General features: G+C 46.3%; 1 protein-coding gene and 1 long non-coding RNA gene across 7 annotated transcripts in view; one reads left to right on the forward strand and one right to left on the reverse strand.

The window, feature by feature from the left end:
• Positions 1 to 15772, forward strand: part of IGSF9B (immunoglobulin superfamily member 9B) — a 122233-nt gene that overhangs the window by 79609 nt on the left and 26852 nt on the right. For 5 of the 6 annotated variants that reach the window (XR_014151721.1, XM_081843056.1, XM_081843060.1 and 2 more), the window contains exons 10-13: positions 163 to 279; positions 4670 to 4820; positions 9496 to 9619; positions 15018 to 15193. Coding sequence is in view for 5 of the 6 variants with exons in the window: in XM_081843056.1 (XP_081699182.1) it covers positions 163 to 279; positions 4670 to 4820; positions 9496 to 9619; positions 15018 to 15193 (568 nt within the window). In the remaining variant the exon portion in view is untranslated. The remainder of the gene's footprint in view (positions 1 to 162; positions 280 to 4669; positions 4821 to 9495; positions 9620 to 15017; positions 15194 to 15772) is intronic. The other variant, XM_081843057.1, reaches the window with a different exon arrangement.
• LOC309331170 lies at positions 1254 to 4599 on the reverse strand. Its single transcript, XR_014151747.1, has 2 exons — positions 4439 to 4599; positions 1254 to 1433 (listed from the first exon to the last, which is right to left on the reverse strand). It is a non-coding gene; the product is annotated as an uncharacterized lncRNA (long non-coding RNA).

Consider the following 15772-nt stretch of genomic DNA (forward strand, 5'->3'; position numbering starts at 1 on the left):
CCATCTGGCTTTTGGCAGACTCATTAACTGGCTAAAAGTTCTGTAATTGGATGGCAGATTTTTTAAATGCAGGTTTTGGCTGTGCGTTCAATGAGAGTTGTTCGATTTTTTAATTTCCCCCACCCGCCTTTCTCTCCCCTTGCCTTCCATCCCTGGCTGCAGGACCCGCCCTATTTTACGGTGCTACCAGGCTGGGAGTACAGACAAGAGGCAGGGAGGGAGCTGTTGATACCCTGTGCTGCTGCAGGAGACCCCTTTCCTGCCATCGCCTGGAGAAAGGTACCCGGCCTGCCAGAAAAATCTGCAGTGCCTTTGGCTTTTGATGAATATTGCAGACAGAGAAGCCACACTCTGTCCCGGTAAGAGCAAAACTGCAGGTTCAGCTGCTTCGCTTCGGGCTGTACTACTGCCGCCCCCGTCCCGCAGGTGGGTGGGGGAGAGACCCAGCTCCTAGCAAGGAAGCCTTAGAAGCTGCAGAAACCTTAGCCACCGTCAGCCAGCAACAGCAGCAATTGCAAAATGAGCCGCTCTGTTTTATTCATTTCTTTATTGCATTCATATCCCACCTTTCCTGAAAGGAGCTCAAGGTTTCCCCTCTCCTCATTTAGTCCCCACAACAACCTCATGAGATAGCTTTGCGCAGTGGCAGTATCGTAGCCAATGAGGTTAATCCAAGGCGCGATTATTGCCAATTGAAAACTTTTCCAGAAAAAAAACAAAAACAACCTCATGAGATAGGTTAGGCTGAGAGGCAGCAACTGGCCCAAGGTCACCCACTGAACTTCATGGCTAAGTGGGAGTTTGAACCCTGGTCTCCCAGGTCTGATGCTCTAACCGTTGCACCACACTGGCTCTCACTTGCCTACTTTCTCCACTCACTCCGGTATCTACTGCAGCCCCCCCCCTTGTGGACCCCTCCCTCCAGTGCTACAGTTGCCCCAGTGCAGTCCATGGGACAGACTTGCCTCTTTCTGTGCTAATATTTTGCAACATACTGCCAGATCAAACCATTATTTGCTGGAGCTACAGATGAAGGAACCTATTAGTTTTGCTTCTCTCTGTTTTCCATTTTTCTACTCTTAAATCCAGTTCTCTACATTTCCCCAGCAATTTGCAATTTTTTTTGGGGGGGGGGTGTCCTCCTGAAAATCTTGTCAGCATTTGAGTACAAATATCTCTTAATACACCTTTGTTTGTACTCAGTTTTTACTAGTGTGCACATTTTTGCAAGCAATTTCCCCAAACAAAATGCATTCTTGTTCATTATTTTAATGAAATATATGTGTGTTTATTCCCACTTTCCCTTAATATATACATTTTAGACAGATTGCTTGGGCAACCGCATTGCAGAATTTGGGGAAGTGTGAATTTTTTAGGATAGCCGCTTTTTGTTCTGTGCATCAGCTTGAGATGTGCAAATTTGGTAGTTTCTCCTTAAAATGTAAACAAAACTCAAAATTCTTTCATGTTCCTAGCTGGAGTACAGTCAGGAGGATGCTGTCTCTTAACTACAGCAGTCTTTCATATGAGGAGCATTGCAATTTTAGTGTTGAAAGGGACCTTGGGAGGTAATCTAGTCCCACTCCCTTTGCTTGATGCAGGAATCTTGCAGCCCTAAGAAATAGTAATCCTGCCTCTGCTTAAATACCTCCAGTGGAGGCATATTTCTTACAAGTAGCGTAGCAGCTCTGAGCTTTCCCACCCCAAAATATCTCGTTCAGCTGCTGCCCCACTGGGTGTCCTCCCTCAAGCTTTGACTCTTAGCAAATGGACAAGGGCTTTCTCCCATTTTGTGTCTGCTGTGAGAGATTCAGCAGGGGGTAAGGTCCAAACCAAAGCCACCAAGTGATATCAGCTTTCCCATTTTTCTGTGATCTTCCATTGTGCATTCTCCCCATTCTGACTCTCTTAAGAGTCCTAGCCTACTGCTGCTTGCCTAGCTGTGCTCCACATCTGGACTTGGGCCCCAGAACCTTCAGCGAAGGGGAGTAGCTCAGTGGTAGAGGATCAGCTTTGTGTGCAGAAGGTCCCATGTTCAATCCCACAGCATCTCCAAGTAGTATTGGGAAAGACACAGAGTCTGAAAACCTGGAGAGCTGCTGCCAGTCAGTGTAGACCAGACATAGACAAACGTGGCCCTCCAGATGTTTTGGGACTACAACTCACATCATCCCTGACCATTGGTCCTGTTAGCTAGGGATGATGGGAGTTGTAGTCCAAAAACATCTGGAGGGCCAAGTTTGCCTATGCCTGGTGTAGACATAACTGAGCTGGGTGGACCCAGTGGTCTGACCCAGTATAAGACAGTTGCTCATGTCCTCAGGGTGTCCCTTCATTGCTGCTTGGACTGTCTGTACCTCCTTATAGCACCGCCTCTTCTTTCTTTTTGACAAGCAGAAGCAACATACACTGCCAGAGGTCAGGAGGGGGAGATCTGTTTTGTCCATTGCCTCAGCTAAAGTGATTCCCATGGCCAAGTGCCACCCTAAACATCACCCTACGGCCCTCTTCTGGTGCAGATGCAGGGAACCTTTGTCCCTTAGGGTGTTGCTGAACTGCAGCTCCCATCATCCCCACCAAGCACAGCTGGTGGCAAGGGATGGTGGGGCTTCCCATACTTGTTCTTTGGGAAACAGCACTGCCTGAAACTCAAGGGAAACAGAGTGATTGCCTCATCATGCAACCAGATATTAATAGGGTGAATGCAGGTGAGATCCATGGTGTCGTAGCTCCCTCTAGCGGCCTAAAGCTTTAAACTGAGCAACAGTACGTAGAGTGCAAAAGAATATCTATCTACCAGTGACCAGATCAGCTGTCATGACATTTTGACCCATTCCACAAAGAATTCTGGTAACTGTAGTTTTGTGGTGTGGAGGATATTTTTTGAAGGGACCCCTGAAGAACTGCAGTTCCCAGGATTCCTTGGGTTGGGAGCCATGGACATTAAAACTGGCCTAGAAGTGGTTTAAAGTCATAGTGCAGATAAATGTATGCACTCAGTGTTTCATATCCCAGAATCCATCTATTCCGCCTCCCAAATATTACTGTCTTTTTTAAACATACATTACAATTATGTAATGTTCATAGCTGTTAGGTGGGCCGCCTTCAGTTGTTGCAGAATTATGCAGGCATTCAGGTCACACGGAACACTTCATCTTTTTGTTGCCTGACCCCACTGACCTGCATCCTTTGGAGGGTGAACATCTGCAGGGAGAAGCCTGCTGTACTCAAGCAGGTGCTCTACTAGTGGGGTAGTAGAGCAGGAACATTAGGGTACTTTTTTCCAGCCATCACAGCCATCTCTACCAGTTGTCAGAAGCAGGTGCCTCTTAAGGTGACTGTTATAAGAAAAATATTGCTCCCTTTCCCTTATGGGGTATATAAGAGCCCATATAGAGTCATTAAGTAGGTTCTCTATTGGTAGGAGAAAATAACAGAGGCCAGCCAGAGTATATTGAGAAGCAAAGCAGCTAGTAAGCATGATCTTTATTAAACTGTTGCAACAGGGTGCCGCACTCACCCCACGCAGGGAGGGAGGAGAGGAACCTAGAACAATGGTGTGCAAGCTCTTACATAGACATTTGAAAATTGCCTCCCCTGTGGCTCAAGACCACCCCCCAAAACATCATACATACATCACTGAAGGGGCTGTCTACAGCAGAAAACCTGTCTGCCAGGATACCTAATGTCACTGATTGCTTTTATCTGGGCATCCTGGCCATTCTTTTGTGATGGTAAATATTCAGTTCCTGAATCCAGATCACAGGCTCACCCTATTTAAACACAGATACGCCCTTCAGACAGGATTTTTTGGCAAAAGACAAGGGGGAGGCTTTCCCATTTCCTTCCTCCTTGCAGAGAAACATTTGAGGTCAATTTGGGAGAGTCAAAATGGTTTCAGGATTGCTCTCCTGTACTATTTCAGACACGCAGTTTATATACTTATGCATGTGTTTGCCTTGTAAGTTTATGCACATAGAATTCCTATAACAGTGGCTAAGAAAAATTAATGCATCAACCCACCCTCAAAGAAGAGTGGTAGATGCAGATTTACATGTGCTACTTCATAGATGTACTGGATTTCTGTTTTAATTATTTCTAAATTTGTACATCTCACTGTAGAGGAAGCAGACTATGGGTTGATTACCTGTGTCTCTGCTCAGCCTGCTGACCAGCTGCTAATTGAGAATGTGTAACTTCAGGGTTGTTCCTGCTCTTCTTTCTTATGATTCTTTCTCATTTAAACTGGACTTGAGCCAGGCAACCCTTCAAGTTGTCCACTGTGAAGGGGGTCCCCTGCCCAAACCCCACTTTATCTGTGCAGCAGAAGCACCCTCATGCCCATTCCTTGCTCTGTCCTTGCCTGCTCCCTCATCTCTGCTGGTTCTCCAGCTCTGCCTTGTACCTCTTTGTGCTCCTTTCTCCACACCTGCCTTACCTGCTCATACTGCCTTTTGGGAGCTGACCTCTCTGGCCAATGATTTTGCCAAAGATGCCTCCAAGTGTCTGCAGAAAGGGCCCAGAATCGCACCCCTCTCCCAGTTTGTGCTAGCAGCATTGGCACCGTGTCGCCTCACTCTGCTTCCCTTGCGACATGCCTCTGAGTTGTGTTTTCTCTCTCTTTATTTCTCCTTCCTTTCCCCTGTGCTTTCTCTGTTGTTTGACCAAGGTAGGGAAGCCCAGTAGAAGCAAGCACAACACCCTTCCAAGTGGCAGCCTCCAGTTCCGATCTCTCAGTAAGGATGACCACGGAGAGTGGGAATGTGTCGCTACCAACATAGTCACAAGCATAACTGCTAGCACTCATCTGACTGTCATCGGTAGGTATGGGAATGGATTGGAAGCGTTCATGGGCATGGCCAAATGGGGGATGCCATGGATGTTTGTGGTTTTTTCTTCTCCTGGAGTGAAAAATGTTATATTTGCTATTGTGGATAACGGTGGGGAGAAAGAAAAAAAAAATCAGAATGAGCAGTTGCATTGTTAAACCAGCAGAGCAATGGTGGTTCAGAATTGCGGGAATTAGTCTCTAGTTCCCATTTAGCAGAGCTTTGTGGAAGACAGTCCTGGGTCATTCGACCTGTTTATTAGTTCTCTTTCCCCCTCCTATAGAAACTACGCAAGATGCTCTCTTTTAAAGTTTAAAGCTTTTACTTAGTGTACTTGCAGTTGCAGATTAAATACACAACGCAGGTAGGTGATACATAGGTTGCTAAAACATCTTACATAGATTAAATTGTTACAGACAAACTCTGACTGAGGCAGATACCAGCACAACGCAGCATACCTGCTGGTCTAACTGTTAAGACTGTTCAACTAACTGCCATAAAGGTACCAACTGCCATAACTGCCACAGAGCACATGACATCATAGAGTGACATCATAGAGTTCTGAAGCTCTTGCAATTAACCCTTTACATACACATTATGGATGGTAACATTTCACAAGAATGACCTGCGAGAAATAGTCAGATAAGAATGTGTAATAGTGTGGCTTGCAATAAAATAAAATAAAATAAAATTACAGTGCTCAAAATACATTTCATGGCAGCCCCTTAAAGGTGCAATTTTGTAACAGGTTTTTTTTTGGGGGGGGATGATTAGGCTAAAATTGAAGGAGTCAGGAAGGGGACCTTGTGGTTTTTAATAAGGATCCCCCTCTCCTTTCTCAACCACTGGAGCACTGTTTTTAAGTGGTGACTGAATTACAGTAGTTGTGAAATAGTCTTGCCTGTGCTTTTTGAACCTTGAAGCTATAGCAGTTTGGGAACCGCCCCAAATCCGATGGCTCTGAAAATAGCAGATCTGCTTTTGTGGACAAGTCTCTTGAGCAGATTGGGGCCGTCTTAAGCATATCCGGCGCCGTGGTGCAAAGATCCCTCTGCACCCCCCCCCTTTTCCAGAGTAGCCGACCTTTTTTAGGGGGGACAGCGCTGCCGGCGCACTCCCAGCTTTGCGGGGCTGTAGGAGGCGGGCAGTGACTGCAGGGCAGCTCCTCTGGTGGGGAAGAGGAAGAGGCTGGCTTCCGGCTCAGCTGGCCGCTTTGTACTGTGGTGGCCATGGTAGGTGGAGGTTCCGGGCACGGTGCTGCATGGCGGAGGCGGGTGAGGATGGCGAGCTGATGCTGGGAGGCACCGCGTCCAGCCTCCATCTCTTCCCTGGTACCCTTCAGAACTTGGCGCCCTGGCGCCCTGCGCCACTAGCCTCTATGGATAAGACGCCCCTGGAGCAGGTGGTGGTGGTATCCAGGAAGATGGAAATACCTGTAATAAGGAATGCAGTTCTCCCTTGACCATTGCAATTGAAAGGGAATGAAGAGAAATGTTGAACAAAATCCTAATGAGAAGTTACAACCAAACAGGACAGGATGTCTGAATGTTGGTGGCGAGGAGGAGAATGGAATAGAGTCTGCTGAGGAGGAGGGGTGGCTCATGGCTGGCTTCTTAGATAGAACACAGCTGATAGTGTCTCCAGAATAGGAAAAGAATGGATTAGGAGAAGGCATGCTGGGAATGAAGGGTATGTGGAGAAAGGAGAAGTGCAACGGAGGCTGATCTCCATATTTAGAAAGTCTGGCCTCTGTGTGTATGAAGAAGATACTTAGTTTTGGATCCATACTGGAGGACAAGGAAAATTCCCAGATACTGATGTTTCCTTGAAAAGAGCCAGCTAGCAAAGGTCTGGTGGCACCATCAGGTTCATAAAGGCTCCTAGCTGATGCATAATTGATCCAGCGCTGGGGATTGATAAAGAGGGAGGAATGATGGCGACTTATTTTAGAATCAGGGTTCCTCATGAATTCAAGGGTTTTCTTGTTTTTTGTTTTGTTTTGCAACATCTGCATAGTGTTGTTGACATTAAAATGGCAGTATGTATCCCCACCCATCTAATCCTTATTTACTATTTCTGGGGGAAATCTGATAAGTTTCTTTAGAAAACAACAGATATCACCCGTTAGTGCTATCTCAGTGACCTCATCTGGAAGCATGTTTTCTTGAAAGTTTGACTTGAGATAAAAGAAAATACTGTTCTGCCACCTTTGAATGAAAAAATGCCAATCAATCACCCTATGTTTTGGGTTGAGTGCTGTTTCCCCAACTTCTCTTTGCCTCTCTTTTCAATGATTTCATTGTGTGGACTTTTCAACTGTCCCATCTGTTTGCTCTAGGAGTCAAAATGTTTGAGCCTACAGCCCGCAGAGTGGCTAATGGATAATTGGAGGGAGGTGATGTGCTTCTCTGTGTCAAGGGAGGCTCATATTTCTTGGATGATCTCTGTGGCAAATGCCATGGCTGAGTCATAGATGGTTCCCAGGAAGAGAAGATCATTTTTTCTTTTAATTTCATGCTCCAATGAACCTGTTGCTAAAATCTGCTCTTTAATTCTTTTTTTGTATTTTTTAAATTTTATTTTGGCTATCTCTTTAGATGGGTTGAAGGGGAAGAAAAGGAGCATCCTTTCTTGTTGGTTGGTGCAAGTTTCTCACCTGCAAATGATGAGTCTAGACACATATATGGCTTCAGCCTCAATATTTGTCAGGGCCTAGCAGGATTCAGGCCCCCAATTACTCAGATTTTGGTGAAGAACCATAGCTCAGTGGTAGAATATCTGCTTTGCATGCAGAACCTCTCAAGTTGAATTCCTGAGTAGGGCTGGCAAAGAATCCCTGTCTGAAAGCTGCCAATAGCCAGTGTAGACAATGCTGAGCTAAGTAGCTCCAGTGGTCTGACCCTGTATAAGACAGCTTCCTATGGACCCACATCCTCTGTGCTTCCTTGATTACTGCTTTGGTTCACCTGCACCTTTCCAAAGCATTGCCTCTTTCCTTATACAGATAAGCAAAAGGGTAGAGGCACAATCCTCTTCCTACCAGAAGGTGGACTGCAGAGCCCTGTTCAGAAAAAAATCAAATGGGTGAGACTAGCAGACATTCCTAGGGAAGGATATTCCATAGTTTTGGGGCAACTTCAGAGCAAGCCCAGCTTCTCATATGACAATATAACCTCCAAACATATATGTGGAGGGGATGCAGAGGAGGGAGAATTGTGAAACCTCATAATTATTTGATCACTAAGGGGTTCTCTTTGGCTTTAGAATATTGAATTTTCCCTGGATCACACTCTATTTTATCTAGAAATAATGTGGAGTAGGTGAGCAGTCATGTCTACATAGATCTATAATAAATAATGTACCGTATCTTCTTAAAGATAATGGATGTGCTTCTGGAAGGTCCACAGGCCCCAATGCAGCACACAGACCACACTGATGCAATGGTATGAGCAGCTGAACCTCCCTGAAGTACATGTTGCATGGACTGGTTGTGTATCCATTTTAGACATAGTGATGACCACCAACTTGGACAGCTGTAGAAGAGCATTAGACATATTCACACTGAATAACGATATCCATGGCTACTAGCCATGGTGTCTGCATTCTGCTTCGGCTATTGGAGACCTCTGAATGTCCATTGCTGGGAATCACAAGTGCAGAGAACTTCTGTTGCACTCAGAATCTGCTTGTTGGCTCCCCATAGTCACCTGGTTGGCCACTGTGAGAACAGGATGCTAGACCAGATGGGCCTTTCTCCTGCTCTGGGAGGGCTCTGCTCACATTCTCATGAAGTGACCCATGGGTTTGTGTTGCTTCCAATGGACAAAGACTATTGCACTATTAGCAGAAGAGGTTTCTGTCAAGGGTTGTGAAAAGAGGGAAGCTGCCCACTGGATGCTGCTGATGCTGATGCATTCCCCTGCCCTCAAATTAATAATGTCAAAATTACTGATGTTGCATGGTGACACCCTCTCCAAAACTAGGTTGCCATCTTTGAACCTGGTTGCTTGGCCCTTTAATTTCCACTTCTCTGTTCCTCTGCTTCTTAACAGCTATGTGCTCTCTCTTTATTTTGCCCTGGTACTTTGTCCTGATAAGGACAGAAAATAAGAAATATGAAGATAATAGAATGTATAATATAGGGCAGGCTACCAAAATTTAGAAAATTTGACTAAATTATCGCAAGGATTGTTAAACACACTAATGATCTCAAAACAGTAGTGATCTCAAAGATAGTAGTAGTAGTAGTAGCAGTAGTAGTAGTAGTAGCAGCAGCAGCAGCCAGGGACTCTCAGGGCCAGGGACTGAACGTGGCCCTTCAGGCCACTTCAGCTAGCCCTTTGGACTCTGCCACACCTTCCCAGGCCATGCTCTGTGCCTTCCTCTATTGCTTTTACCTGGTTGTAATATGTCCTTGAGTTCTGATGGTACCTCTTGCTTGCTTGGAGGGAGAGTGGTCTTTGTCTGGCCACACCCACCGTTGACATGCAGCCCTTGGGAGATTTCCCATGCAGGAATGTGGCCTTCAGGCTGAAAAAGGTTCCCCACCCCAGTTTTAAAAAATAACTCTATAATTTGATGTGCAACAATATTTTTTCTAATCATTTCCCCTCAGCATCTTAAACAGTTTCATTCTTTTTTCTCTCCCCCTCTTCCCTGTTTTCAGGCACAAGCCCCCATGCCCCAGGCAATGTGCGCATCGCTGTTTCCATGACCTCTGCCAATGTTTCCTGGGAGCCTGGCTATGATGGTGGATATGAACAGACATTCTCAGTTTGGTACGGCCCTCTGTGAGTCATCCCAGCATGCTTTGCTCTCTGCTTCTTTTCTTTCTCACTCGGCCAGAACTCGGAGTTGGAAGGGGCCTTGCCCTTCTGAGGCTGGAGTTCCCCCGAACAGCTTGTTTTTAGCCTGATGTGCTTGAATGCCAATCACTCTAAGCGAGCCAGCAAGGGTGTCAGGTGTACCCAACACTTCTTTTCCAAAGAGGAAGATTAGCACAGAATAGGGTTTTCTCCACCCCTCTCAGTGGTACCTATATCCACTGCTGCGAGGCTGTTCATGTGCTTTGTTTAATACACTTATCTCTTTGTTTCCATAATGGAACTCAAGGTGTTGTAGGTGGGTTTCTGGGCACTGACCAGGCCCAGACTTCCTGAGGTGCAAACCAGAGATGATATCAAGCATTTGATTGGCCCTTGTGTGCTTAGCTTTTTGTTTTACCAAATAGCAGCCAAAGTGGGGAGCAGGGGCCATTTGGAGCAGAACCCCAACATTGGGGGAAGGGGGTGTTGGCACTTTGTCCCCACTGCTATCACACTCTTGATTCCCCCTCCAGCTGCTCTTTGACAGTTTTTCTCCCGCTCTCATCACATGAGAACTTGTGGACCCCAATGAAGCTGAATGTTGGAAAACTCAGGACTGATAAAATAATGTCCTACTTCATGCAGCAGATAGTTCAACTATGGAACTTGCTGCCACATAGCTTGCATCTCATGAAGTTGAATGCAGCCTGCCAGTCCTTTATTCATGGTTTCATCAAGTGTTTCCTGTTTGGTTTAGATTCCTATAGAAAAGATAGGACACCCAGTTTTGTTTAAACGTTTCTATTGAGTGGTTTCTCCCATTCCATAGTTTATTTTATTTTGTCATTTAGACCCCACCTTTCCTCCAAGGAGCTCAAGGTGGCATAGATTGTTCTCCCCCTCTCTGTTTTTTCCTCGCAACAATTGCTTATAGCTCATGATTTTATTCATGATCATTATATCCCAGGTCTTGTGGGGGATAGGTAGACAGATAGTAGCTACAAAGCTAGCTCAGAGAGCACCAGGATTCCAAAGAAGGGAGCATAGCTCAGAGAGTAAACTGCATTCATGGCAGGTGGAAGACCCCAAGTTCAATCTCCAGTTAAAACCATGGTGGGGTACCTCTGGCCTTCCAGATGTTATTGGACTCCAACTCCTGTCAACCCCAGCCAGCATGACCACTAGCCAGATATGGTGGGAATTGTAGTCCAGCAACATCTGAAGGGCCACAGGTTCCCCTGCATCAAAACTATCAGGTAGCAGCAGGTGATTGGGAAGGACCCTTCTTTGCCTGAGACCCTGGAAAGCTGTTGTCATTCTTTGCGGGTCTAGATGGGCAAATTGGTGTAAGGCAGCTGCATGCCTTCCCATTTCAAGCTTTTTGCCAGATTAGGCAGGTGCTCAGATGTTGCTGCAGCACAGCAAATTCATTGCCTTGCACATGGCTTGGCAGAAAGAGGCCTCCAAGCTGATTGACATTCTGTCACTCTGTTGACTCTGAAGGAACAGCAGAGGTGACAGTGACCTGCATTTCAGTTGTGTTTCTCATCTCAAATCCTTGAGGATCTTCTCCCCACCCTTTCTTCTCCTCTTCTTCTCCTCCCTCCTCTTGATGGTCCAAGCTGACCAGCTTAGGGGTGAGGATGGTGGGTTGCTGATGGAGCAGAGATTGGCTATGTGCTTCCCCATCATAAAATCTACTTGGCTTCCCGAAGAGCATAAAGGTAGCGCTTGAGAAAGTGAGGGTTATATGATTATGTAAAGAAACAAAACGTGAGAAGGAAGGAAGGAAGGAAGGAGAGATGGGAGATAGGGGTGGGATAAAGGAAAAGGGTGTTGTGGGAGGTGGAGGAACACAGATCAATCAAGGGAACAGGCTTAGAGTACAAAATTTATGCAGCTGCCTCTGTGATTAAAATATCATTGCAAAGGAACGATTAAACCATCTTCCCTCTGTGAGCTGCGTCTCACCTTGGAGGAGAACAGCTAGATTGCTGTCAGCTGTCCTGGCAATTTTTACCCCATCACATTGTTGAGAAACAGGGATATTTTCAGAACCTTTAAAACAAAATAGGTTAATTTTCTTTGGCTTGGGTCTGCGCAAGGAGTCCCCAGGGGTGCGGGAAAGGAGCATAGGCCTCTGTGGCAGATGCTTCTGCATCTCTGTGGATACAAGATGCTTCCGTTTTTGGAAGGTTCCCAAGGCAAAGAGTAGCATCCCCAAAGAGCCAGTGTGATGTAATGGCTAGAGGGTTAGACTAGGATCTGGGAGTCCAGGGTTCAAATCCCCTACTCAGCCATGAAACTTGCTACGGTGTGACCCTGGGGTGGGGAGCAGTCACTGTCTCTTAGCCTAGCCTACCTCAGAGGGTTGTTGGGTGGATAAAATGAGGAGGTGGGGAGAGCTATGTCCATCATCTTGAGCTCTTTGGAGGAAAGGTGAGATCTAAATGTAATAAATAAATGATAAACATTTTTTTCCCTCTACAGGGAACCTGGTCCATGCTGACTCACCTGCTGAAGAAGCCCTGCATTTCTTTTACAGGGATCCCGGTGCCCTCGCAGAGGATTCTGGGGCATGCTTATTTCATGCAGGTCCCTGGTTGCGTCTCTTGAGCCTCTTTATGGCCCTGCGTGAACTGAGCACAGCCTAAAACATTCCCAGTGCCCTTCCAACATCTGGCATTGCAGGGGGAGATTGCAAATGACAGACAAGCTGTCTTTCACCATTATTGATTCCCACCCTCCTAACTGAGCTTTGGGGAAGCCCAGAGTGCTCCAGGACATGGTTTCAAAGTCACTGCCCTAAGGAGTTGTTTGCTTCCATCTTCAGCAAAGAGTTGCAATTTATTACCCACTGGAGCCACTTATTGGTGCCATGCTAAATTCTCCCTCCCCTTTTAATTTACATCCAGGGATTCTCTTTCCTGCTGGACTCTTATTCATTTATTCTCCCCAAGTGAATTGCAGTTGGGTTTGGTGTTTTTTTGGTGTATGTGGTGCAGCTTGAAGCAGCTGGATCTTCCCTTTAGGGCAAGAAATGACAACATTTTCTCGGTCTATGGTTGTATTCCAACAGGGGTAATCTATCAGAGGGAGTCTGCCAACTATGAGCAGACATGAAGCCTGCATTGGGGCAAAAGCAAAAAGGAGACTACCTCCTTTTTCTCTCTACCCTTGCCTCCTTTCTCCCCATCCGACAGTCTGCCAGGATCTGCCAGAGGTCTGAACTGCTTGCTTGCAGAGGGCTTTATTGATGTTAGTGGGAGGGCCTCATGCAGTTTGAGGTTGCCTGCCTGCTCCATAGGGCCTTATCCACTTCCACTGTTGTCTATGGGTTGTAATCCAAAGTCGTGCTAAATTAAAGTCACTTAGTTGTATACTTGTTGCACCCTTGAAATGTTTTGCCCCAGCGGAAAGTTGTCGCTCAAGAGAATGCATGAGCAGGTTGCTGGTAATTTGTTGCATGACAAGTGGTGCAATGTATTGCACAGAGAGTTTCCACTAGCACCACTGTTGTGTTGGCATCTTCTGTTGCATAACATTAAAAAGGAATGGAGAAGGTAGCAGAGTCAGATCAGCAGAGCAGGCTAAGGATCAGAGTTCCTGCATGCAGCAGGTGCTTTGCCAACAGGAGATGTTACAGAGGAACAGGAAAAGACAGGGACCAGTCACTGTGAAGAGGGGCAAAGCAAGACAGACTGAAGCTGCTCGGACCTTAAAGGGACCCACGTCTTCCCAAATTGTTCCTTGGAAGGGCTCTGGTTGAACTCCAAAAGTGTTGGAAGGATCCTGACAGGCACTGTTGCCTTTGCCCTATGGGCTGCTGTCCAGATGGTCCCATTGTCTAGGCTTTTGTTGTGCTGCCTGGATCTTGCTCTGGCTTCACTTTAATCACATACTTGCACCTACTTCCGCCAGCAGCTTCGTTTCTGCAGAAGCAGATGCTCTCGGTGGAAACCTTACATAGGATTAGTGGTGCAAAGGAGAATTGTCAATTCAATGGGCCAACCCCATTTTGTTCCTTGAGGCAAAGGACAAAAATTGTGGCTCCCTCAAGTTCATGTACAGAAGCTGACCAGATTAGCAGTGGAATCTTATCTCAATGCCGAACAGCAACCTCCACTGCCCTGAAGGACAGCAGGCTCACTTAGGGGGTGCAAACCTGGCCATATGGTGCAAACAGCCCTACCCAATCCTCACTCCTCAGCATCTGCTGCCTGCAGTGACTGCCTCACTCTTCCTTATGGTAGGGACAGCCCTGGGCAATCCCCATTGCCTTCTTTCAATGCTCTGCCTTCCGTTCCATTGGCATCAGCAGGGCCTGGAATGCGACCAAAGTGAATGAAATCATTTCTTGGCCATGGTCCTCATGGGAGGTGCTGCTCAGGTGAGCCTAGCCTGAGGGCAGCATTTGGCTCTGGCATTAATTTGGCAGTCCCGCTGATGACGTATGAGTCAGCCTAGCCTCCCACCTGCTTATCCATTAGCAGAGCTAGCACCGTGTGCCATGGAGAGGGCCGTCAGTAATTAATGTTTAGATTTGCCGTGACAAATAATCAGGGCTGATGCGGTAAGAGACCCACGGGTGCAGGATGGCTGGATGAAAACATATCATTTCCGATTATCATTGTACTGTTGGGGGCTGTCATCATTTCATTAGTTTACATCCGATTGGATGGAAAGATCTGTACGCAGGTTTAGAGTGGCAAGCAAAAAACCAGTTTACATCTCCCTTCTCTTTTGCTGCAGTGGAAACAGATCAAGCCTTTAGAAACTTGTGCACAGACCTTAGTGGTACAAAATTGCAGGAGTGTGTGTGTGTGTGTGTGTGAAGAGAGCGAGAGAAGAAACTCATTACATTAAGTGTTGGGTGCAGAATTCAACTTCTTAGATGTCTCACCCTTCATTAAAATCAACAATCAGGTTTCTAGCCCATATGATGGTTAAAAACAGGTTTGAAAGCTTGTGGGCAACACCTGCTGCATTTGCAGGAATCAGGAGAGTCTCTGAATAAGATCTGTGGGAAGCCAGAGGGTGTGGGGTTCAGGTCTCATTTCCCCCTCCCATGTAACTAGTAGGAGCAAAATAAATAATGCAAATCTGGAGTGATAATGCAAATGTGCTGGATTGAGTCTGGCCGCAGAATCAAGCATTCCTTGCCATGAAATGTGAGTCATGTTGGTGCAGAATTTTGTATTTAGCAGAGTCCTGGGTGTCATTGGATCCAACCCCAAGTAGCTCCATTGTTCATTAAGGAATTATCTCTCTCTTTTTTCCTCTTTCTACACTTTTCTTTTCTCTCTCTTGTTCTCTTTTTCCTCTTTGATTTCTTCCCTCTAAAGAACCCGCCCCTTCGATTGTCTTTCTTCTATCTTGCCAGGATGAAGCGGGCACAATTTGGACCTCATGACTGGCTCTCTTTCCCAGTGCCACCTGGGCCCAGTTGGTTCCTCATGGATAATCTAGAACCGGAGACTGCCTACCAGTTCAGTGTCTTGGCCCAAAACAAGCTAGGCACAAGCTCCTTCAGTGAGGTGGTCACTGTGAATACTTTAGGTGAGACTCAGAAGAGGACCTTGTTGATCCAAGGTTCCATAAGCCAAAATGACAAAGCCATTTAAAAAAAGAAGAATGAATTACTAGCAGTGTCGTACCCAGTGTTATTCTGGAATTCTAAGAAACCAGAAAGCTTTCAAGGGTTCTCCAACTGGTTCAACATGGTGTCTAATTGCATCCAAGCTTTCAAGGGTTCTCCAACTGGTTCAACATGGTGTCTAATTGCATCCAAGCATAGACAAAAACCTTCTCACTGATCTCAGGAACTGCCAAGCAGAATTTGGTTATGACATCTTAAGAAAGGGGGTGGGGGAGGCACATGGAAATTTAGTGCTGTGCTTACTCTCAGTAAAAGTAAAAGGTTGAGCCAAAGGTGTCGTGGAAGAGCAGAGCTTCGAGGAAGCAGTTAAGGGGCAGCAGGATAGGTGGCATAAAGCAGGTATTCTGAGGAAAACATTCTGGGCATAAGGGACAGTAAGGGTGAAACGGCAGAGCTTTTAAAGCAGAAGTGGTCAAACACTTTGACAAATGTGCTGCAATTCCAGTGTAAAACACAAGACCCATCACCGCCCCCCCCAT

Source organism: Podarcis erhardii (genome assembly GCF_964252035.2).
Source record: "Podarcis erhardii genome assembly, chromosome: 16".
Taxonomy (NCBI): Eukaryota; Metazoa; Chordata; class Lepidosauria; order Squamata; family Lacertidae; genus Podarcis; species Podarcis erhardii.